General features: G+C 42.1%; 1 protein-coding gene across 1 annotated transcript in view; it reads right to left on the reverse strand.

Annotated features, from left to right (window-relative positions):
• Positions 1-5,470: 5,470 nt before the first annotated feature.
• GRHL1 (grainyhead like transcription factor 1) overlaps positions 5,471-25,360 on the reverse strand; it is a 65,788-nt gene continuing 45,898 nt past the window's right edge. The window contains exons 10-16 of the mRNA XM_073336042.1: positions 20,522-20,573; positions 17,342-17,481; positions 16,831-16,868; positions 16,360-16,448; positions 14,105-14,190; positions 10,582-10,646; positions 5,471-7,768 (exon numbers count right to left, since the gene is read on the reverse strand). Of these exons, the coding sequence (XP_073192143.1) occupies positions 7,654-7,768; positions 10,582-10,646; positions 14,105-14,190; positions 16,360-16,448; positions 16,831-16,868; positions 17,342-17,481; positions 20,522-20,573 (585 nt within the window). The 3' untranslated portion in view covers positions 5,471-7,653. The remainder of the gene's footprint in view (positions 7,769-10,581; positions 10,647-14,104; positions 14,191-16,359; positions 16,449-16,830; positions 16,869-17,341; positions 17,482-20,521; positions 20,574-25,360) is intronic.

Genomic DNA, 25,360 nt, shown 5'->3' on the forward strand with positions numbered 1-25,360 from the left:
CATACAGCTCTTTAAACCACTACGAACAAGGAGCCATGCTAGAGGGTGTTTCATCCCTTGGAGCTCCCCTCGGAGAAAGCATGTTGACTCAGGCCCCTGTTCGCACATTGCCGCTAAGCAGCTGGCTGTTGACAAAGCTGAACAGCAGGAACACAGATGGAGCTGTCCCACAGGGGGGAAATAAACCAAGCACCTGATAAATCTGATGTTACCAGGGCTAAGGTAAAAGGCAATAGCTTTTCAGCATTTGTTCTCATTGCTGTTTTAATGATTTACTTTTGGTCTTGGGACACTGACCTTACCTTGGTCCTGGCAGGGGCTTTTGGAACAGCATGTCTAAATCAGTCCTCCTTCCCCATGGCAGATATGTACATTTCCTGTTACTTGTACGGAATGTGAACAACAGTGGAAGTGGGGTCAAATAGTCTGAGAAAGGGGCTGGGGCTTTGTCACTTGCTTGCTGTCACGTCTATCACCTGCAAAATGGGGATAATGATCCAGTCCTTTGTAAAGAGCTTTGAGACAGTGGCGTAGCTAGGAGAGGAAATTTGGGTGGGCCCAGACTGTTGGGTGGACAGACAGTGACAGACTCTGCTAGCTCAGCTACTCCCCCATCGTCATGCCCTCTGCCTAGCCCTGGTGCCTGCAGACACAGGGCTTCACCTGCCAAGCTGGGCACACGCACTGGGCGGTGCAGAAAATGGCATAATAGAGCTGCCGGAGTATAGCTTTCTGAAGGGCGGGTGCATAGCTCCCTCCTGGATTTCTGCTGCCTGAGTGATGTTCTGAGCCACTGTGGCAACAGTACACCCCTGCTCACCTTTCGGGGGGCCTGGATGCTAAGCTGATGCTAAGCTGCTGTCCACCCTGGCCCACCCGTAGCTACGTCCCTGCTTTGAGAAGTTTGGAGTTAAGACATCACCACACCTGTTAGCACAAAGAATTATTACAGTGTCATTGAAGGAAAGTTAAGCCATGAAGAGCCTAGAGACCTGCCTGGCCCCAGAAGTGATCTACTGGACTATTTATTATTGTTTGCAAAGTCTATGCCTTTTTTTAAAAAAGAATAAAGAGTAAAATTAAAGGTGGCATCTTGCTGGGAAAATCCCAACAGTATCCTTGTCTGGCCTTTTGAGCCAGAGCCCAAGGTAGTACTCCTAGCTCTGTGGTGACAAATAGGTGAGCCACCCAATTCTTGGGCACTTAAACGCCCCCCCCTCCCCCGCTGCACCCCCAGAGGTGACCACAATCCAAGGGCTCAGGTAACTCTCTTGGGTAGCTGTGGCTGGAGATATGTATGGGCTTTGTCAGTGTCTCTCTTTGAGCGCTCCCTTTGTCTCCATCCATTCCACTTGCACCTTCTTTCCCGCCACCCCACCTACTTGGAACAACCTCCCCGGGAACGTACACGCAGTCCCACTACTCTCCTCACTCAGATGCCTGAACCCCTACCGTTTCCATGGAGCGTTCGAGCTGCAGGGACTGGGAACTCCCTGTACTTCCTGGGGTAGCACTCCGGTTTGCATGGAGTTCTCTTGCCTTTATACATCGGGGGCTAGAATTACTACTGGCACAAGTGGATGCAACCCTGCTGAAATGTCTGGAGTCAGATCCCCCAGCCAACTTGGCTCATTGTGCCAGACTCAGGGCAGCTCTCGGGGCAGCTAACTGTTGGGCACACAGTGTTGCACCCTCCACCCCCAGCTGTGCTGACAGTGCTATGGAGTTAGTCTTAGACCATACATGACACCTGCTATTCAAAGCCAGCACTGGCTTCCAGGTGCAAATCAAGATGCCTAAACCCCATATGGTTTGGGTCCTGGATTCCTTTCAGATTGCCTTTCCCTTCCATCATGGCAGTGAAGAACTTCACTTCAAGCTCAGTGCAGGACCCTCTACTCTATAGTAGTAGGTTTTTTTTCTCCACGTTGGTCGCACAAAAGGCTAAGTTCATTGACCTACATGGCAGAGCACAGTTCATCTGTTGATTCAGGCTATTGCCCGAAAAGACCGATGATAGAGGTGGTGTATTAGAGTTCAGTACAGTTGACATTAGGCACTGGATTGTTTTCTTTGGTATATTTGTACGTGCACCCAGAGACTGTGTGATGGGCATATTTTACATATTGCAAAATAAATCAAGCTTAATCTACTGAGCGTGCCATCAATTCCCAAACTGTGTGCACAGGCAATCAGACAATGGAAATATAGCTTTGTACAAATAAGAAACCACAAAAAACACTGACAAATATTTAAATTACCCAAAATAAATTATAAAAGACCTGAAATACCTTTCACTGCACCATAAGTGATGCATCTAACGACAAGGCCAGGGAAAGAGCTGTCACTGTGACCTTTCTGAAAAGAGGCTGACAGCCTCTGGCGCAGATTTAGAATTCAGATTTCACATTAAAAAAAAAAAAGATTGAAGTCAAAGCAGCATCCAACCCTCTGTTATAAAGCTCAAGCTCACCTCTCTGAGAGGTAACTTGGATCCTGCTGTAGGGTGGCTGGTTTAAAAGTACACGTTCTGAAACTCTAGGAGTTGATTTACCTTCAGCTCCATCATGCCTCTCCTTTGCAGATAAGAGGATTACCCCCCCAACCAAACTCCCCCCTCCTCCCCCCCCACCCCCAGAGAGAGAGAGAGAGAGAGAGAGAGAGTCAGTGAGTAAACTCTGGAGAATGCTATGACACACAAAGAGCAGAGGCAAGAGCAGTGCCAGCTTTTCCATAACAATCTCAAGAATTGGCTTGTTAACAGCTCCAACTGTGCTTTGGGCCCTGAGATCAAACCAATTTCATGAAGGCCAAAAAGCCATTAGGTTGTAAGTTTTGGACACCACCACCACAGGCTGAATTTGATCTAGCCACCTTAGATGAAAGGCTCTGCATCCATTAGCAATCCACTGAACTGCTCAGTTCCCCCACCCATAGCAGTTGTCGTTTCAGTCTTTGCAACCGGGCAAATCACAGCCGGCAAGCCTATCCTTCTGCCACCGGGGGCTGCTTGCAATGGAACCAGTGCAAGTCGGCTCAAAGGTGCGTGCAGGGCTTCATGATTCTGCACCCCCCAACATGCTTGTACACACACACTAGGGTCTTACTATGCCCCAGAATGCAGTAGGTCAGGGCCAGGGATGCTGATCCACTGGCCCTTGAGGGGACAGGGATACAAGTGCTACAGACACTGCTGTAGCTGAGCCATTCTGCCAGCTATGCTGCTCCTCCCCAAGGGGAGCCTCCTTTCCACTAGGAGAAAGTGCCGAGCTCCAGTTCTGCTAAGGCTGTACTTAACCTAGTAGCCATGGGGAAGAGGGGCCCTGGCTGTAAAAAAGTAAAATGTCTTCCAAACAAACTGGGTACCAGAGAAAAGTCAGCGGCCTCCCCAAGAGCTACAGAAGCACCAGCAGCATTCCAGCTTCTCTCAAAGCTGCTGTTTGTTTCTTTTAAAAATTAGTAATTTCACAAGGCCCACCCAATGCTACACAGAGAAACAGGAGCATTCTTCACAAATAGCCTTCACTGCAGCATCCCGGGGCGGAAACACACAGCAAGGTATTTCTGAGTCCACAGTTGCAGACAAGAGCCGGAGACACTGCAAGAGTCTAATAGGAGAGACTGGGGGAGTGGCAGTGGGTTATAGATCCTTTTGCCTGTACGCTCACCTTGTCTGAAACAAGCACTGAGCAGGTTTGTATTGACCACAGCAGCTTGTGATAGGAACTTGGTGCTCATGTCACAAAAACCAAATGCCCCCCACCTACCGGCACCCTCATGAGTAGAATCAGCAGTCACTATCGGCCAGTGGTTCCCAAACTTTAACAGCCTGTGAACCCCTTTCACTAAAATGTCAAGTCTCACGAACCCCCTCCTAAAAATGAATATTTCCAGGGATTTTCTCCTTTACCTGAGTATAAATTATAAAAGCAGTGATCTTGGAAATATTAAATTTGTTTTTACGACATTACACATTATTATTAATTATTTATTATAGTATTTTTATTACATTACGAAAACAGCAAACACTCTTCCCAGATCTCACTTTTGTAGCTTGTATCACTTTGAATAAGCCTGTTATAAGAAAAGGCTCCTATATTTCATCAAGGAGTATCAAATGTGAAACAGCATGAAGGTATTCAAGAAGCCAACTCAGAGTTCCTCCTACATAGCATTCAGGTCTGGAGCAGTCCAGGCAAACAACACATGTTACAATAAAGCTTAAACTTGTTCACAATTTTAAAAACACTAGCTGCCTACTTAATTTTAAAAACAGCAAAAAATATCCACCTCCCTTTCCATTTCTTATAAGGAGTCTTGAAATTTCAATCTCCTCAGTGTGATAGATATGCTTGCTTTGATCTGCATAGCTCTTGGAAGTCCAGGGGCTCCGGGCTGCTGGCCCCATGTTGCCTGGGGTCCCTAGAGACAGCTCTGTCTACCATTAGGAAATCCCCCCCCCCCCTCCCCAAGAACCCCCTGTAACATTTCACAAACCCCGTTTGAGAACCACTGCTATAGGCTGAGACGTGCAGCAGGTCAAGGTACGGGAGCTTGTGCTGCCATCCCCTCAACTGTACCTACTCTGTGGCTAAACAGAGATCTTCACGCTCCAGCCCACAGTCTGGCACTTCTCATCCCGGACAAGATAAGGAAAGATCCATTCATTCAGCTACTTAACTGTAGTTCTACACAGGCTTCTGTCAGCTCCCCTAGGAAAGCCAATGGTACCCAGTTTCAGCTAAAAGCAGGGAGAGGCTGATCCCTTGAGAAATGGCATGACTGGTAATGTCCAGTGTTCCATTCAGGGCTACTGGGCTGTAAAGTCTCCAGCTGGACAGAATTACGTTTGCAGAGGTACCAAACTGTAAACAATGGGCCAATTGCGCTTACCAAAGTGCAATCAGGCGCTGCAAATTGGTGCTTATGATGCAGCAGTTCTCCACTTTTTTTTTTCTTTTTTTTGCCTTCGAGGACAGGCTGAGAGTTTAGAAAACGCTTCCTAGAGGCTATACGGAAAGAAACATCTTCTGATCTTTTATTTTAAACCTCTCAGTTCAATTAAAGAACTATATTAGTGACAGCAGAACTCCACAGTCATTAGAACAACAATGGGTGAAATCCTGACTCTACTGAAACCAATGGGAATTTTGTCATTCATTTCAATGGAGCCGCCCAATAATCCTTTACCTTAATAACTGTCAAAATATGCATGCGTACGCACATGCACACACTCTCTCTCAAGTGATCTATTTGGCTTGAAACCAATAAATATTAAACACAGTTTTGGTGTTCGCTATGAGGAGATAAAAACAAAGCAAGGGGCGCCTCTGTTGGCTGATATCTGTAAGAGAAATTAGAAGGCAAGGTTTTTTTTTTTTTTTGTTTTGTTTTAAAATTGCATGTTAGTCACAGCAGAAGGGAGGCTAAAATTTGTTAATTACATGAGAGTCTCGTAATTAGAAATGGACATATAAAATTTAATAGCTTTGGTTTAAAATATATCTTCAATTATACAATTAAAAAAAAGCAAAACAGTAGGCAAGACCAAAAACTCCAGTTTGATCAAACATACAACATTGCTATTATAATAAGACCCGTTTCCCAGAGTATTTTATAGTGGAAAACAATCCCTAATTTAAGTCACATACTTCGTTAAGGTAACAGTACAAGAAAATCATATCAAGTCTACATCTACAAATGATCTAAATCTACTTCCCTAGCCCTAGACTGATTCTGTAATAAAACTTCCACTTCCAATAAAAATGAATTTGTATGTCTACATGAGTGTATAAGAATTCCCTCGCCACAGTAACATTTCCCCCCGAATATATAAATGGAAGCCCAAATTACAGTAAATTCAGAGAAACTTGAGTACAACAGAGTTCTGTTTTTTTCTTAAAACCAGGACGTGCTTAGGAGAGATTACATGCTGGTGCAGTCTCATCAATATGCCCACAGCATTACAGACATGTTTCTTTTTTAGGTTTGAGTCCTACAAGCTGTCTGCAGTCTGCAAAAGCACTGAGCACTCAATGTTTGCTGAAAACTTGTACAGAGAGATTTTCACACAGCATGGAGAATATGGAGTGCTCAGTAGGTCAGCAAAACTCTGTCCCTGCACCAAATTGATCACTGAGGAATAATGGAGGGGTAGCAGGCCTGGTGCTGGAAGACAGGGGAATAGAGTAAAGGCTATGATACAATGCATAGCAGCAATTTTAAATATTTTTAATATTAAATATTTTAATATTTAACAGTGTTTTGGTCACAGGCAGCCACTGCTCAGTTTCTCTTCCCACAGCTGCAGGCTTGATGCTTCACGATGAACACAGAGCATGGTGAGCTTGCCAGCCTGCAGGGCCCACTCCCCAGACACCTACTTGGATTGTGAGCATTGTGCTACATGGCCATACTGGTGGCTTGGGCCTTAATCTCTCAATCCTTATCTATTCACCTGCAGGATCAAGTTCTCAGGATCACAGGGTCTGCCAGACTGGATCAGCGTACTGGCTCATCTAGTCCAATATCTTGTCTCTGACAGTAGCCAGCACTGGATTCAGAAGATGGTATGAGAAATCCTGGAGCAGGCAGTTACGGAATAGCTGGCCGTAGGGAAAACTTCTTCATAAACCCAAGAGGTTGGCTTATTCCCTGGAAGCACAAGCACACAGCTCCTCTCAGGTTCAAGACTGAGAATACACAATCTTACTACAGGTACAGAATATGAGTAACACAGCCATTGTAGAACTTTATTTGGTAGTGTACAACACAAACCTAACCCACCACACCTCACTGTGTTCAGAGTGGTCTGCTGTACGGTAAGCATCATTCCTTCTGCTTGGGAAAATCCTCTTTAAACAAGTCATCTCTGTGCGTTCTATGAATATAGAATGTGTGCTCAGGTTTGGCGCATACTAGGCTTTTAAATAGCTGGTTGCCTGTATAGAGTATCCTTTTAGGGAGGGTTCATTGCATATATTCACTGTATATACATGAACACCATATTTTTTGTATATATTATATATGACTCCTATGTACACATTTACAAACCTTCAAAAATATATTGCACTTATATACAATACAGCTTCATGTCAAATGAGTTCACACAGCAACTTAGGTAAGTTCTTCATGAGCAAGGCAGTTTTACATTCCCGCAAAAATTAAACAAGTGATTTCAGCAACATGCCCTGTTCAGCAGTAAACATTATTGAGTCTAGTCTCCCATAAGCATCAATGAGAGTTGTGCAGCTGCATCTACAAGAGAGCAGTCCAATAAGACACTATCAGCTGATAGGCTCACATGAATATTTAATAGATAAATAGAAGTTAGAATATCACCACTATTTCAAGGCTTCTCTCCCCATCCCCATTTGCTAATGTTTTGTACATAAATATTATTTAATTCCTGATATCTTTGTTCACTCATTTCAAGTGCACTGAGTTATGAGCATTGTTTTGTCCTTTGGGAAGAACAAAAATATGACTGTATCAACTTTGCTAAATACACAGTGCTCCGATCCCTGGAAGAACTGAACTCATTGGGTTTCTTCTAGAGAAAGCGATTAGTGTGTTACCCGGAAGACTAAATTACAGAAAAATGTTCATCTGAGACCTTCATTTAAAATCCACAGAGGTTCGATGGCTTTGGTCTTAGATCTCAGTGAGAGTGAGCTTGTAAGATCCTCCAGTCTCTTCAATCTGTAGCTGGAAGGTGTCTTCATTCGAATAGTGCTTCACAATATTGTCGTCCATGTTGATCAGGATTCTAGAAAGTAAGGCTGGTAAGTATTATAGTTTAAAGTGAAGAAGTTACCAGAAATGCATTAAGTGTTTCTGATTTAAAGCTAAGAGAACACTTCTGGACTGCCCAGAAATAACTCGGGATCTCTGCTACCCCTCTTTGACCCTTCATCTCCTATCATGGTTTAACTCAGTGCTTCTCAACCAGAGGTATGTGTACCCCTGGGCGTATGCAGAGGTCTTCCAAGGGGTACATCAACTCATCTAGATATTTGCCTAGTTTTACAACAGGCTACAGAAAAAGCACTAGTGAAGTCAGTACAAACTAAAATTTCATACAGACAATGAAATATTTATACTGCTCGACATATTACACTGAAATGCAAGTACAATATTTATATTCTTATTGATTTATTTTCTAATTATATGGTAAAAATGAGAATGTGAGCAATTTTTCAGTAATAGTGTGCTGTGACACTTGTATTTTTATGTCTGATTTTGTAAGCAAGTAGCTTTTAAGTGAGTTGTAACTTGGGGGTATGCAAGTCAAACCAGACTCCTGGAAGGGATACAGTAGTCTGGAAAGGTTGAGAACCACTGGTTTAACTGATCTAATCTGCTTCAAAAGTTACTGTTGTGGCTTGAAGCCACACTTACAAACCACTGTCACAATCTGAAAGAGCTGCAAGACCAGCATGTGGGAAATGGAGGGAGAATGATCTCAAAAATGATAAATAGAGCTGGGAGAGAGTCACACACACAAAATCGCCTGGTTGTGACACTCACCTGAATGCAAAACACATGGGAGAACCAGGTCCAAGACCATACTCTGTCTGATTCCACTTTGTATAAATAATTAAATATTCACTGGTGCAGGGACTTGGACAGGGGTCTCACATCCCAGGTGAATGCCCTAAGCACTGGACTAGAGAGTCAGTCTCTCGCTTTCTGTCCCAATGAATATTTATTTATTTATGCAAAAAGTAGAACAACTCCAACAGGAGAGATGGAGACAGACTCCATCCCAGAATAGCCTGGGGGATAAGGCACTCACCTGGGATGCAGGAGACGCAGGTACAAGTCTCTGCTCTGAATCAGGATGCTGGAGGCATCCCAGGCAAGTGCCAAAACCACTGGGCTTTGGTTATTCTCGGGTGCGGCCTCTATATTTTTGCAGAAAATATCAAAAGGTCTCAGGTTTGTCCCACAGCAGAACAGGAAATTTTTTGAGATCTTGAAGGTTTTCATTGGATGGGAAAACCTTTTCCAACACAGCACTCCTGACCCACAATCTTTATGATCCTAACTCAGTTTCAAGACACATGGATAGTTCACAAAGCTCTGAACTGGTTCAGCTGGACACCTAACAAATATAGAAACAAGGTGGGTGAGGCAGGATCTTTTATTGGATCAACTTCTGTGTGTGTGGCTCAAAAGCTTGTCTGCCTCACTGAGATCCTCCTCATGTCTGGGAAAGGTACTCAGAGGGTACACAGCAACTAGACACCCACAGCTGGCCCATGCCAGCCAACTCAGACTTATGGGGCTGTTTCACTTCTAGTAGACATCTGGGCTTGGGCTGGAGCACAGACTCTAGGACCCTGTGGGGTGGGAGGGTCCCAGAGCTCAGGCTCCTGCCCGAGCCCAAAAGTCTAGACAGCAGTAAAACAGCCCTACAAGCCTAAGCCCACGAGGTCACGTCAGCTGGCACAAGCCAGCCATGGGTTTTTCTTTGCTGTGTAGACGTACCCAGAGTTTCACAGCTAAATACAAGGAGGAACAGGCTGTTTAGCATAAGTAGTGAACACACATTTCAAGGGACCATTCAAGGTGAAGTGGCCATTTAAACACAGCTACAACAGTGCACACAACCTAACAATTATGGATGTAACAACAAAACACAATGGGGATGGCAATTCAATTGCTGCAATCTGGATACATCACACCACTTCCTCTTTTCCTGAAATGGTCTTTATGGATACAGATGCCTGCCTAAATTGAATTGCCTTTGGTTAGCACACTTTCAATTCACACCTTTCCCAGGCAGTCCTGCTTTAGTATTTTGACTCATATGAGGACAGCTCTTTACAGCACATTCCAAAGGCATGGAAAATTAAAGGATTGAATACTGTGTCTAGTTCTGGTGTCCACAATTCAAAATAGATGATAAATAATTGGAGATGGTTCAGAGAAGAGCCATGTGAACGATTAAAGGGTTGGAAAACATGCCTTAACCTTACAGTGAAAGACTCAAGGAGCTCAATATATTTACCTAACAAAGAGAAAGATAAGGAGTGAGTTGATTATAGTCTGTAAATACCTACATGGGGAACAGAAATTTGATAATAGAGGGCTCTTCAATCTAGCTGACAGAGGTATAAACAAGATCCAATGGCTGGAAGCTGAAACTATACAAATTCAGACTAGAAATAAAGTGCAGGGTTTTTGTGTTTTGTTTTAAACAGTGAGGGAATTAAAGACTGTGGTGGATTCACAATCAACAACAATGTTAAATCAAGACTGGTGTTTTCCTTAAAAAAAAAAAAAAAAAAAAAAAAAGATTTGTTCTAGTTCAAACAGGAATTAATTCAGGGAAGTCTGGGGTCTGTGTTATGCATGAGGTCAGACTAGATAATCAAAATGGTCCCTACTAGCCTTGTAACCAATCCGTGCATTTTGGAACAGATTTAGCATCTGTGTTGTGTATGAAGGGAGCACATGTACATGCAGGGGGTTTATAATGTGTATTTTATTTTTTTTTAAAACAGCTGGACAACATCACAAGATATCACCCTTTCTTTGGAAAGCTGTGGTAGATGTTACTTGAGACATACTCACCCTTTTTTACATTTCTTGAAGATTTTTCCAATTTTATCAAAAGGAACATCATACTTGTCAGATATCTAGAACATAAAAAGAAAACAGAGTCCCTAAATGAGAGAGACTGTAGGTCACTGTGTTTGATTTACATCATTGTATCGTGCACCTGAGTAAAAGTGAAATACAAAAACCCTGCCTTGCAAGATTGACATTCCTAAAAAGTAGCCCAATCAATCAACAGGACATGCCAATTTTTAATCATTATGATTTCCAGTTTACCAGTGGATTAATTACTAGGACAGGAATCAGAGTAACAGCCGTGTTAGTCTGTATTCGCAAAAAGAAAAGGAGTACTTGTGGCACCTTAGAGACTAACCAATTTATTAGAGCATAAGCTTTCGTGAGCTACAGCTCACTTCATCAGATGCATATCGTGGAAACTGCAGCAGACTTTATATATACACAGAGAATATGAACCAATACCTCCTCCCACCCCACTGTCCTGCTGGTAATAGCTTATCTAAAGTGATCATCAGGTGGGCCATTTCCAGCACAAATCCAGGTTTTCTCACCCTCCACCCCCCCACACAAATTCACTCTCCTGGAATTTGGGTGGGGGGGTGGAGGTGAGAAAACCTGGATTTGTGCTGGAAATGGCCCACCTGATGATCACTTTAGATAAGCTATTACCAGCAGGACAGTGGGGTGGGAGGAGGTATTGGTTCATATTCTCTGTGTATATATAAAGTCTGCTGCAGTTTCCACGATATGCATCTGATGAAGTGAGCTGTAGCTCACGAAAGCTTATGCTCTCATAAATTGGTTAGTCTCTAAGGTGCCACAAGTACTCCTTTTCTTTTTAGGACAGGAATGCAATCAATCAGTTTCAATGCTTAAATTTTCTTATTTTCACTTTGAAGTTTCTGGTCAAATTTTTCAAACATCCATATTTAAACAACTAAATAAAAGTGCTCTCATGACTGAGCCCTGAGCGAACCCTCCGATTTCAACAAACTACTGAATCATGTTTTAACCACAACTGCCTCTATCAGGTGGTAACTGGGTTCCACACCATGGTGGCTTTATGTATGGCAGAACAGGCCTTGAAGAAAACTGGCACTGGTCACCAGGGATCTTAGTTTTCCATGATAAAAAATAAAAATAAAATTCTCTGATAAAAACCCTAATTTTTCTGCAATTAAAACAAAATGCTAAACTTTAGTTTCCCTAGCCACTGGGGAGAGGGAAGGATATGCTGCCCCCACATCCCAGAAGCAATGAGGTGAGGAATGTGCATGCTCTGCTAAGGAAATATCCTACAGCTGCAAATATCCTACAATAATTGGCAAAATGAGGTCAGTATAAAAAACAGCAGTCACCTCATTAAGTATTTTATTACATAAACCACATAAACCCGTAAAACCCACAACAAAGTGGTTGTTATTGTTCTACAACCAATTTTCTTTGGCAAGTTGCTTTATCTACAGTTTTGTTTTTGTTCTAATCTCACACTGATAGCAAATACCCATCTTGCATTACGTAGTAACAGGTGGGGATTTCCTGATTTAGATCTGTTCTAGTACATACATTCTGCTTGCTCCTACATCAGGGTCTGAGTAGAACTGGGTCAATGCTACAATTGGGTCAATAAACTCTTCTTCCCCCTGTACCCCCAAAGATTAGGTGCAAATGCTTTGTAACACATCGTAAGTGCAAGTCACAAAAGCCATGATGGAATCTCAGATTAGGGAATGGATTTTGGATCCCAGGACTAAGGCTAATGAGTACTTTCACTTTACCACCTTAAACCCTTCAGCCGTCAAACCTTAACAAGACACTGGTTGGACAAAGACAAGCAAGCAAAATCAAATGACCAAGAGTTTCAATGTTTGTTGTAAATTCAACAGGTACTCCCCAAAGTAACCTCTACACTTTCCCTGTACCCCAGCAGGCAATTGGAGGAGTGGGTGATATTTTGCAATTTAAGGGCTTGTCGACACTGCACCACAGTGCAGACTATGGGGGTGTGAATTGCAGAGCGCACCAAAATTTCATGCACTAACTGCTCTGCATGGATGCTGCTGGTGTAAAGAAGGTACCTAGCTGGTGCGAACATAGTCCTGTTTGAAACCACAGACCTTTTTAGTTTGTACCAGCAGCCTCCACACAGAGCAGCTGGAGCACATTTTGGTGTGCTCTGCAATTCACGCCCTTGTAATCCAAATTGTGGCGCAGCATAGACGTAGCTTAAAAATCACACTATTGTAGCCAGTAGCAAGAGCTACAGTTAAGGGTGCACAGCAGTTTCCATTCCAACCTCTCCGTTTTCACGTTTTCACACGCTCACAACTTCCTGAACTATTCACTTTTTTAATTTACATTTTCCAGGCTTGGTCTCAGACTAAAGAAGAATTTTATTTGTGAGTGCATGTGGGCATGTCTGTATAAAGTTAAAACAAAATCCCTTCAGCCATTTTTTATTATGGATAATAAAAAAACAACAACCAGTTTTCCCATTGCAAAAATAGATATTTTGCTGTAACCCTTGTTCAAAAACACCTTGAAATTTGGCATTAACATAGTCCCTTGGAATGAGGATACAATTCGCTAGGCTTGGAGGGAAAACAAAAAGTAATGAGAGACTGATAAAAATATAAGCCATTTGGACATGCTCCAGAAACTGTTCCAGCAACTAATTAAAATGTTACCCCCAAACTATGAAAAACAGTCACAAAGTAGGACCCTGCAGATTAGTTTTGATACCAATGGAAAAATCTGAAAAAGCTTCTTCTGCAGCTCGGTGGAGACGATCTGGATGAAAAATGAACCTAGGAGTGTATATTTTCCAATATGACTAGTGATTTTGGGTGCCTCAAGGTTTTTGGACATCCAGTCTGAGACACCTAAAAGGTACCTGATGTTCACAGAGTGCTGAGCAGCACCCATTCTTCAAAAATCAAGCCCCTTTAAGATGTCTCAAAGTTGGACACACAAAAATGGAGGCTCCTAAAATCACCAGTTACTTGAAAATTTAAGCCATGAGCTTCATCTGCTCTCTTATGCACAGATTATTCAAACTCTGAATTCTTAAGAGTGGAAAAATAGATCCCAGGCAAACATGTTTAATATTTCTAGAATCCAGCTATTCTTGACTGAGAGATCACTACTTCGAATGTATCTGGAACTACCACTAAACTCGCTAGAGCCCACTGCAGACTTAGCTGCTCCCCTGATGAGCTAAGCCCACCACAGCACCAGTGAAGGATGCCGGTAAGGAACGGTCTTTGCTTGCTCTATTTTTCAAAGTCAGCTTTAAATAGAAGCTGAGGAGTTAACTGCAGTGTTCTCCCCCTTACTCAAAGGTCACTTAGGCGGAGAACCAGCACCTACTTTTTAACTGGAAGCAACAGAAATATTTAGATGACTCAAACTGCAGCTATGATTCAAGCTCCGCCATACTTTAAGTATTTAGGGAACCAGATGTCATGCTCATGGTTTCACAGACAGGATGCAAGGTTTTATGAACTGCCCTGATACTTACAGCTTCCATTAGACCTTTCAGAGATGGTGTCTTTAGCATAAGTGCATCAAAGACTTCTTCCAACTCCTTTCGGACATACAGCAACACTGAATGCAAACCAGAGAGAGTACTTTAATATATATTTGTTCCTTGAGGACAAGGCATAAGTGAGTGTTGTGAAAGCACAGAGTAACATACATTAAGATAATGCAGAGAAGATATACACACAAACTTAGTTAAATCAAAAATGTACCTTTTATATGCTTGTTGAAAGAGTGACAAGCAACAAGACATGCAGAAGTGTCCCAAGCTCAGGTGCTAAACACCTTTGCCTTTGAAACTATCCTGCATTTGTCTCCATTTGTTAATGAGATAAAAGGCTACACTGGAAATGCTTTTAGAGAAGGCAGAGTAGTTGAACAAGTGGAACACACATCCTTCAGAGTCTCTTGGCTATGGGATGGCTTGGCCCATGCTATCTGGCTGCCTGGAGAAACTGTTAAATAAAATAATGCAGCAGATACCAGTTCAGTTACTCATGTTGAACTTGCTATTCCTTCTCTTTAGTTTCTTGCAACGGTCTATACTTTCCCCCCCATTTTAATCTTGTCTCTCCCCCTCTTTGCTTCCCCATTTCACTTCCTTGCTATTGTTCAGCAATATTTATTAGCAATCATGTTGCTCCATTTAGTAGGATATGGATCTGATTCCCCGCTCCAAAGACTGGACTGAAAGAATGAGAAGCCAGACAACCAGAGTGTCCTCCAGCTCATGGAGACGGAGCCATTACACAGAAAAACAGCCCCATTAAAAACTACATTAAGGCTGTGCAATAAGCAAATAAGAGCAGGGAAATGTGGACATGTAACAGCTTCAAAGTCCTTAATTCACCCTCTAATTACTAGGTATTGTGGCACATATTGTTTACTATGTTTGATAGCTCACTGCTCTGATGCACCTGTGATTTGGAAAAATATACTGTAACATCTAGGTCAAACGGGGTGAATTAAGCTTGGATGCTTGGAGATTTTTAATTTGGTGGAGGAGGTTTTAAAAATGAAGGCAGAAGGAGGGGGGCGCATTTAAAAGCGAACAGAGCAATAACCATCTATACAAGGGAAGCAGTGTGGCTTAGTGTACAGAGCACTGACGGACTCTGGACTTCTACTTCTGGTTCTTGCATTGGCCTGCTGGGTGACTTTGGGCAAGTCACTTCACCCCTGTGCCTCAGTTTCCCCATCTGTACAATGGAGATAATACTGGCCTCCTTTGTCAAGTGCTTTGAGGTCCACTGATGCAAGTTGCAGTGGGGGAGGTTTAGATTGGATATTAGGAAAAACTTTTTCACTAAGAGGGTGGTGAAACACTGGAATGCGTTACCTAGGGAGGTGGTAGAATCTCCTTCCTTAGAGGTTTTTAAGGTCAGGCTTGACAAAGCCCTGGCTGGGATGATTTAACTGGGAATTGGTCCTGCTTCGAGCAGGGGGTTGGACTAGATGACCTTCAGGGGTCCCTTCCAACCCTGATATTCTATGATTCTATGATGAAAAGTGCTATATAAAAGCTAGGTATTATTATAGAGCATAAATATGATGCTATGGCAGCTACCCACAGAATAAGGTCCCCATTTTATGATTTACTAAAGCTCTCATTAATTCTCATTTTCCCTTAGCAAACATCTTCATTTGTTTATCGCAGCCAGAGGGGAAGGACAGCCATATGGTTAAGGTTGTAACTGGGACTCCAGAGACATTGGTTCAGTTCCTCATCTGCCACAGACAAGTCCTTTAACCTTCTGTGCTTCACTTTCTCCATCTACGAAACGGGGATGATAGCACTTCCCTAATCAACAGGGTGCTGAGAGGTTAAAAACCATGAAAAAAAAAAAAAGCCCTGGAGAAAGTGGTACGATTCTAGCTGCGGGAAACAGACACAGGGAAGTTAAGTGTCTTGCCAAAGTTTACTCAGCAAGTCAATGTCTGAGCTGTGAATAGAACCAGAAGTCCTAATCACGAGACAAAAACTCCCACTGTTCTTAAAACCAAAAATTATGTATTTGCAAGTTTAGCTGGCTCCCCTGCTGAGGCACAAAAGGGAATATTTTCTTCCCAAAATAAGTGCTAGCAGGAGATGCACAGATGAGAATCAGATGGGCACATCAAAAGAGAGCAGACACTACCCTCCCTGACCCACCCAAAGAAAAGCATTCCTACCCCTTACCTGGCTTTCTTTCATGGCAATGCAACAAATGTGTCAAAAAAAAAAAAAAAAGTTACCTCGTTTTGGTTCCTCTGTTCTGGTCAACTTATTGGGAGGTGCAATAAAATCATCTTCAGTTATATAAGGCCCCCTCTTCATATTAGAGCTGCAATAGGGAAAGAAAAAAAAAGCATCATCAGTAGGAGCAGCCTTCTTGCCTGGAAGCAGGGAAATGGCCACGTCATGGATCTTATGATGTACATAATTTGAGAACCTGGGTAACTATTACCCTAATTACAATGGGCATTACTTTCTACACAAGTCAATACACATTATTTACAACTGCCCAGGTGCTTTGATTCTGCTGCTGCTGCTGTTGCTTATAGGTCTGACTATGGTCTGGGGCTTACATAAGGGGAGGAGTAAAACACAGAATATTAGAGTACATGGCAAGCTCTTTGGGGCAGGGACCTCACCTTCCTAGTTGATTTTACAGCACCATGCAATTCAATAGTGTTATAGAATGGATGAAATAGCGAGTCTCTTACCCTTCACCCTCCAGTTCTTCTGGTGCAACTGGAAGGACCTTTAAAACAAAACAAGAAAAAATTTTGAGTATACAGAGAAAGGTGCTCTATATTCAACTATATTGGATAGTAAATGACATGGGACCATTAACTGGAACCTACCACAGTGTGTGTGGCTAGCTAGCTAGATAGCTAGCTAGATAGATAGAAAGAAAGAGGACCTGAGAAGCCAACAATAGGAACATAGAGATCAGACCAGAGCTCCTAGACCAGTATCCTGTCAGTGGCCAGCATCAAACGCTTTACAGGAAGGTGAAGTATTACCTGCCCACAAAGCAAGTTTTCTTCCTAACTCCCATTTGTTAGGCTTATGCCATGAAGCATAAAGGTTTATATGATCACACTTAATACTAACTTTTTGCTCCCAATTGTTATACATTTAAGAACCAGCCCAGTGGCTATGTACAGTATTATTACATAGGCAGACAATGCCCCTAATTTTATATTAAGGGCACACAATGGCATCACATACATGAGTCCCACGCTGAAGACTGGAATGGTGAAGGTCAGGAATAAAAAGAACTGGCTGAGTGTCAAGATCTTGGGATGGCTTGAAGACAGTGACGTCTGTCCGCTTGTGGGAAGGAAGCATTGGCACTTTGACATCGGGAACTGTAAAGAGATATCAAAGATCATAATATATGGATATTTGTAATATATGGATATTTAAGACAATGACATGGTTGTAGCCTTACTCGTTAAGAGCAATGTATTGCTGTTAAGCAGTGATGTGCTGGGGTGGGTGTGAAGGGGAGGGTCTTCGGATCCCATTGTTAATTTCTCAGCCTAGTTTTTTTTTGGGGGGGGGGGTGTGGAGAGTAGGGGAAAGTGTGAGGTTTTCCCTTCTCTGATGGAGTCACCTATTCTGGGGACCACTAAATCACCCTGGCCAAAGATGCTTATTCCTTTTGGAATGGGTCACATGTCAGGTATTTTCAGTAAAATCTTCCCAAAAGATAGCTAAAAATCCTCGCGGTTCCTCCCACACACCCCAATTTCAAATGGCAGAGTTTAAACACTACTCTACTTTCAGTGCACTCCTATTTTTTCAGGAATCTACCACAAGCCTTTCCAGTGAGTGGCAGGAAGTGTTTGCCAAGTGGCATTGCTTCCCTCCTTGGCTGGGGTTAGGAGAAAGGGCTTTTGTCTAAACGGGTAAACAAATGAATTAATAGATTTCCCCCAGTAGCTCACTCCTTCTCTGTGAGCTCATGCACTCTGGTATATGGGCATGCCTTGTTTCAATATTGGTAGCATATCACTTCTTAAAAGCGCACAGAGCTGATCAATATTTGTTTCACTTAAGAACATTTATGAAGGATGGTCTTATGGGCACAGGACTGGGAGAGTCACATCTAGGTTCTAGTCCCGCCTCTGCCACAGACTTCCTGTGTAACTCACTGTACCTTTCTGCACAGTGCGGGGGATATTTCAACCTCACAGGGGCTATGAAGCTTCAGTCACAGAGTATTGAAAAGCATTTGGAGATCCTCAAATGGAAAGCACTACAGAAGCATTGTTACTACTGTGAAGTAGAGTTCGGCAAGATGCCAACATTTTGCAGAATGGAAAGTTGTGTGAAAAATTTTGGTTCACCATTGTGAATTGAAACAAAACATTTCAGTCTAGTTCAATATTAATCTGTTCCCTTGTTAGCCACTATGTGCCTCCTGGCAATGTCATTTGGGTGCTTCTGGGATGGACCACATGTACTACAGAGCACTGTGGTCACAAGACTCCAATGATGCAGCACATCAGTTCAACCAGCGGGAAGAAACCACAGTGCATCATGGGAGATGTAGTTCAGCTAGGAAGCCTAGCCTACAGAAAATGGAGTATGAGGTATCTAAACTACAGCTCCCATGAGGCACTCTAGCAGCTCTGATGAACAGAGATTAATGTCAAACTGACCCAAAATGAAAGATTTTAATTTGGGTTGGCAAACTGAAGTGTTTTGATTTGGGTTAAGCCTGCCCAAAATGAAATATTTCATTCTGAATTTCCCATGGAAAAAAAGTTGAAAAAAATTTCAAAACAATTAGTCAAAAATTTAAATTCTGTGGGAAAACTGATTTTCTAAAACTTCAACCAAAATTTACCAACCAGCTCTATTATGGAGCAATCCATATAGATACAGCAATTGTGTCTCTGGAAGCCACTGTAATGCTTATAGCTCAAAAATAGCCAAACAATATGTATTCAACCTTAATGGGGAAATAAACAGTACATCTGGGCTCAGCCCAAGCATAGGAAGTTTAGCTCCATAAGCAGCATTTATGAAGATAGATACGAACTTCTACAAATGGGGGGTTTAGCATGCAATTACCCTTTCTCAGCCATTAGCTCTAGTACTGTACACAGTCGTCTCTGGATCCTGCTTGGGCTACTGTACTTGGGATAGGAGACACCCCCCCACACACACATACACACTTGTTAAATGCTAGCAAAGCATTGATCCTTCTTTTTATGATATATTTAAAAACTCTGCCCTCCCTGTAACTGCCCTTGAACAACTGAGTTTCCCTGTGTGATTGTGTTCTTCTGCGACCGCAAGGCCTGCATTTGCTGGGTCAGGAAACCCTGTTTAAACAAACTGTGAGGTTAATGCTTTATTGAACCAAATCAGACTGTTAAAAGCAGAGCTTCTGACAAGCACATCAAGTGGATGTAACATCTTCAAACAGCCCAGAGGAGAGACAAGGAATACACACTTTTCCTTGCTGCACAACGTGAAGGAGAAACAGGGATACAAACTTTACACCAAACAAACTCTGTTAATGTATAACTGACCATCAAAACATTGGCTCCGTAGGAGTCAACATAAAAGTATGATCTGCAGGAGAGAATTAAGAATGAAAAGCAAACAAATTTGGAAGGATATAGCTAGAAAACCTTTTGCTCATTCCAGCATCAAGCCCCTCGGGCTTACTTTTACATGCGTAGAAACAATGCCTAACTAGAGTATTAACTAAAAAGGGGCAGCTCAGCTCTAATGGGTCAAGTACAAGGCTGGGAATCAGGAGATCTGGGTTTGTATTGCAGACTCTGCCAGTGACTTGCTGCATAGCCTTGGGTAAATCCCTTAAGCCTGATTTGCAGAGGTTCTGGGTATCTCCAGCTCCTACTGACTTCATTTGGAGTTGCAGGTGCTCCACCAGTTCTCAAAACTAAGCCCTTAACATTCAGTTTCCCATCTGTAGAAACAGGGATAATAATGTTTACCCAACTTTGTAAAGTGCCTTGCACAACACTTTTCATCTTTGATTGCAAGTGCCAAGTGTGATTTCATGCTGGTCCAAATAGCACTGCCTTCTCCCTCTACTCTCTGGCTCCTAAAAGCCATAAAGTGATTGGATGTACAGTGGAGCCCACTCAGTGAGCATATAGTTTCTTTTCGAGTGAAGAAGAATTGAAGTTCCTAACTTATCTTGTGCATTGCAAAAATACAGTTCACAATCCCATATACAGTGGATTCAAGTGAAGCTATTTTATGGGAGGAAAAAAAGGCAAGCAATGACTCCTTTCTAGGAAAATTCCATTGTACTGAAAACAAAACTAGTCTGTAAGTGACATGAGGCCTACGATTTAAACACTTGGCGGAATAATTTCTACTTACAGGCATTCAATTGGGAGCTGGGGTCAGTGCACTTGCCTTTTCTTTTGCTTTGTTTTCGTTCTTCATCCCTGATCTTCCTTTCTGCTCCCTGTCAGATGACAGATTGGGGAAGAAGGGAGAAAGAAAAAAATAGTCTCTCAGTTGTTTGTTTGTAATACCCTCAGTTCAAGGACATTGATCTTTACAGAGAGAACACGTGGCGGTCAGTCTCACACTAACCACTTCATCAGGTCAGCCAGAAAATACCTCTTTTGAAATCTGTCCAGTACTTATTCCGAAGCACTGTCATCAAATCAAAATTTAATGGAAGTATGACAATCACTTGAATTTGTTTTAAGTTTGGGACTGTGGTAAAATGGCAAGTTACCACACAGTTACTTCAGCTTTTCCATACACTTAAGAGAATAGCAGTGTCTAAGATATAAAACAGCGATCATTGAATTTTTCTCTGATCAAAAATATTCCTGATGCTATAATCAAGCTAAATCCAGAACCCCTAGAGTTTTACAAGGATGGAACAAGACATACTAGCATGTTGAAGAGTCTTGGTCAGCAGCAACTGTGCCATCTTTCACAGCACTAAAATAATACAAGCATCACTTTTCATCCCTCAGAACAGTGCTAGCTTCTATGGGATCAACAAACACCTAATACAGAATAGATGGAAGCAGAACCTACCTCACATTTACAGAATTCCCTGTCCCTCCAAAAAGAATGTGACCAAAAAAAAACCTCAACAGCTAGTCAAGTTTTCTATGACGTATAAGCATGTAGATACCTCAGGAAGTAGGGATGGTCTAAGGCTCTGCCAGGACCCAATGAGATTTGAATTTGTTTCCAAACTCTGCCAGAAAATTCTTGTGTGATCTTGGGGCAAGTCACTTAGTCTGTCTCAGTTCTGTGAAACAGGGATAACAACTCTTCACTTTCTCCCAAATTTCATCTGTCTTGTCTATTTAAACTGTAAGCTCTGTGAGGCAGGAGTTTTTAAATGTATTTTGTACAGGACCTAGCACAACAAGGCCCCAGTCCCAGTGGGGACCTGTCACAGAGTGGGTAGGTGGTGCTGCTACTGGTTCTATTGCATTAATTCAAAGTGAAACAGTGATGGAGTCTCCTTAAATTAGCTAAAACCTAAGAGTAAGCCATATATAGGCCGGACTATTAACTTCGGATTCAGAACAATCATAACCAAAGGATTGGCTAGCCAAAGTGGCAGCATCCCTATGCTCATCTGCATGTGCCAAACACCTAAGTCCATTGCCTGCCCAGAACATAGGATGCAGTGGAAAATTGTGAGGTGGGGAGGAAGATTTGGTGATTTGCTTTGTAAAAGGAAAACTCAGATTGGCTTGTAAACAACGCTTGGGGAAAGGACACGTCACACCAAACACAGCAGAAATGTAGTTTCTGCAGTTAAAGTAGTTGCATTTCTGAACCATTTGCCAATTTTCAATACAAAAGTAAAAATGGAGGTCCTTGCACACTGAATTCTCCCCCAACACAATGAAATTTGACAATCTGATCAGGAAAAACCTCTCAAATAAATAATAATAATAATAGGCAACTATAAGCTTCACACAGTGTTAAAGCAACTCCGATGACAGCCAGAAGTAGTCACCTAGAATCCTCCTGTTATTCTCACCCACAAAAAATTGTGTAAGAAAACATACAGGCTAAGCAAGAAGAGTCACTTCCAAATGACTGGATTTCAGGCCAGAATTCAAAGTGTTCAGTGATTCAAAGTCGATTCTCTTGCAGTACTGACAACCAATAGCATAACTTCATCTGCTGGGCTAAGCCACTGTAGCAGAACCAGCAAAGGGTTTTTGGGCTCAACAGCAAGGAATCACTTTAACAAAAAGAAACAAAAAAATCACACTGCTAGACATCTGATAAATTAAGAAACAATTATACAACATAATGTAGGTTAATAACGGTGTTTGGACAACTCAACACATCTATAACGAGGCTGTTACATGAGGCAGTATTGTCTAGTGATTAGAACACAAACGTTCGAGTTCTAATCCTGGCATTGCCACCAGCTCTCTCTGACCTGGGCTAAATCACCCAACTTCTTTATATCTCAGTATCCCCCCCCAGCAAATGGAGATATTTACCTACCTCATAGGGGAGATATGGGATTCATTAATGGTTGCATGGCACTTTGAAGATATAAAGCTATACACAGGTACCAAGTATTCTAGTGTCATTCTAAGTAAACTCAAGGGGGTGGTGACATTAAGCCCCAGGATGGAGAACTGGTCAGTAGCCCAGGAAAGATGGTATTTGAGCTGTGGTTTACAAGACTTATCTGTTGTTTAGTGAAGCTTATGATCAACCTTTGTAACTGGTAGTGGGCTTTTTGATTAACAAGCAGTGAGTTCTGCCAAGCTAGAATAAATGTTATTTTATTAAAGCAAGGTCCCCAGATGCCTCAGTGAGTGGGGCCAGTACATGTTCCTTAATAAAGATGGGATGTGGAATCAGAAAGGCAGAATGACTTTTGGCGAGGGTGGCAAGAGCAAAGGTCAACCTCACCAGAGATGATGGGGGCGGGGGGCAGAGGAGGAACTGGCAGAGCCGACACCACAAGGGGAAAGAGGAGGAGACACGAAATTAGAAATAGAGGAGGGGAGGCCAGCCAGCTCCAGAAATAAATTAGTTCAAAGAGGAAAAAGATGACCCAATATTAGACTTGCAGGACTTCAAGGCAGCGACCAACATCTTTGTTCTATAAGGCACCCAATGTTTTGGTGCTGTGAAAGCAAGCAGCATGGATATATTCTATCATGAATAATTTTTCCTTATGTTAATGGCCTGTCTTTGTCCCCTAAAAAATGGGATGGAATTAAAAAAAAATAAAAAATACCAAGGCTGCCACCATTAACACAACCCACTCTAACTTCAAGACTGAAGGGGCACAACAACAGCCTGCAACATTAACAGAGCAGAAGTGTTGGAATGTAACAGCAGTCGAGAGTCAGTGAGGGCCAGATGGGTCAGTTCAAATTTTGCCTCAGCCCTATATTTTCTTGTTCACACAGGGTTAAGTCAAGTACTTACTGTTATTCATATGTAATATTTCAGAATTGCAATTTCTCTATTGTACATTTTTAAGACATGTACGTGTATATTTCCAATATGTATTTGAGGAAATCCTCTTTTGTTACACACCCACAACCATACAGCTGCATGGAACTTGGTTTTTAAAAAGCGATGCTGGTTCTGAGTCACAGGAGCACATTAACAGCCTCTCAAATTCCATATACAACCAAATTCCACTTATTAAGCTTTGGAACATAGGAATCTCCAGATTGGATCAGACCAGTCGTCCATCCAGTCCATATTCTATCTGTCACTGACAGCCAAGACCAGATGCTTCAGAAAAAGCCTCAGGAAAACCCTGTATGAAGCAAGAGTTAATCAACGTGGAGAGCCTCTTCCCAATCCCATCAGTTAGAGGGTGGATTATGTCCTGGAGTTTAAGGGTTCAGTTCCCTATTAAAACTTCTGGTTTGTGGGGTAGCTTTTTGTTTGTTTGTTTTTAAATCCTTAAGATTATAATTTCACTCCTGGGCCAGTTTATATCCATTTGTTCTTGTGTCCACATTGATACTGAGCTTAAATAATTCCTCTCCCTCTCTGGTATTTATCCCTCTGATATATTTATAGAGGGCAATCATATCTTCCCTCAGCCTTCTTTTGGTTAGGCTAAACAAGCCAAGCTCCTTGAGTCTCCTTTCATAAAATAGGTTTTCCATTCCTCGGATCATCCTTGTAGCCCTTCTCTGTACCTGTTCCATGTTTAAGAAGGATAAATTCAAACTGGGAGACCAGAACCAGTTGAGACAATGATAGTCAAATTTCTTTTTGAGAATTGTTACCTCATGAAAAATTGGGTTTATTTGTTAAGCACCAACAATGTGCTTAACCCTGTACAAGCCAGACTCTGTTCTGAAGAGCTCATAATTTAACAAACAGGTAGAGGAAGCGTAACAGGATCCTCAACCCTAGAGCCACTAACAGCACCATTATAAGCAGAGCTGTGCGAGTAACTGATTATTCAGGAAAAAGTAAAGGAGTACTTATGGCACCTTAGAGACTAACAAATTTATCTGAGCATAAGCTTTCGTGAGCTACAGCTGAATGCATCCATTGAAGTGAGCTGTAGCTCACGAAAGCTTATGCTCAAATAAATTTGTTAGTCTCTAAGGTGCCACAAGTACTCTTTCTTTTTGCGAATACAGACTAACACAGCTGCTACTCTGAAACCTGATTATTCAGGGTGGTGGCTGCTCTAGAAATAAAATAAAATAAAAAAAAGAGTTTAGTTCAGGTTGAACTGCATCTGAAATTGTTCAGAATTTTCAGTGAAATGAAAATTTCAGGTTTGTTCCTGAGCAGAGATTTGAACCTATGCCTACCATATTCCAGGTGCATACTCTAATCACTGGGCCGAAGCTTAAAAACAGAGGGCAGCAGCACCAACACCTCCTCTGGCCATTCTGTGAATGGCTGAAACTGTGTGTGTCAAATTTGCAAATAATTTGGAGTCAAGCAAAAGTGCATTTTTCAGCAAATAATCTATTTGCTCAAAGTGAATTATAAAATCTGCTGTCTCTTTATTATTAGCAATTCTTGTACACAGCCAGCAACTGCCTGGAGTTTTTTTTTCTGGCAGTCTGAGTAGAATGATTTTTCTCAATTCAGTGATAATATAACAACCTGGCATGGTGTACATGGCATGTCCTTACTGTGTGAAGTCTCATTAAATATGAATTAAATAATGAGATAAGCGTCTAGCAAGTAAGTAACAAGACAAGAGCATACAGTAATAATGCATATGACATATGCATGTTGCAAGGCCAAAGG

Source organism: Lepidochelys kempii, chromosome 3, assembly GCF_965140265.1.
Source record: "Lepidochelys kempii isolate rLepKem1 chromosome 3, rLepKem1.hap2, whole genome shotgun sequence".
Taxonomy (NCBI): Eukaryota; Metazoa; Chordata; order Testudines; family Cheloniidae; genus Lepidochelys; species Lepidochelys kempii.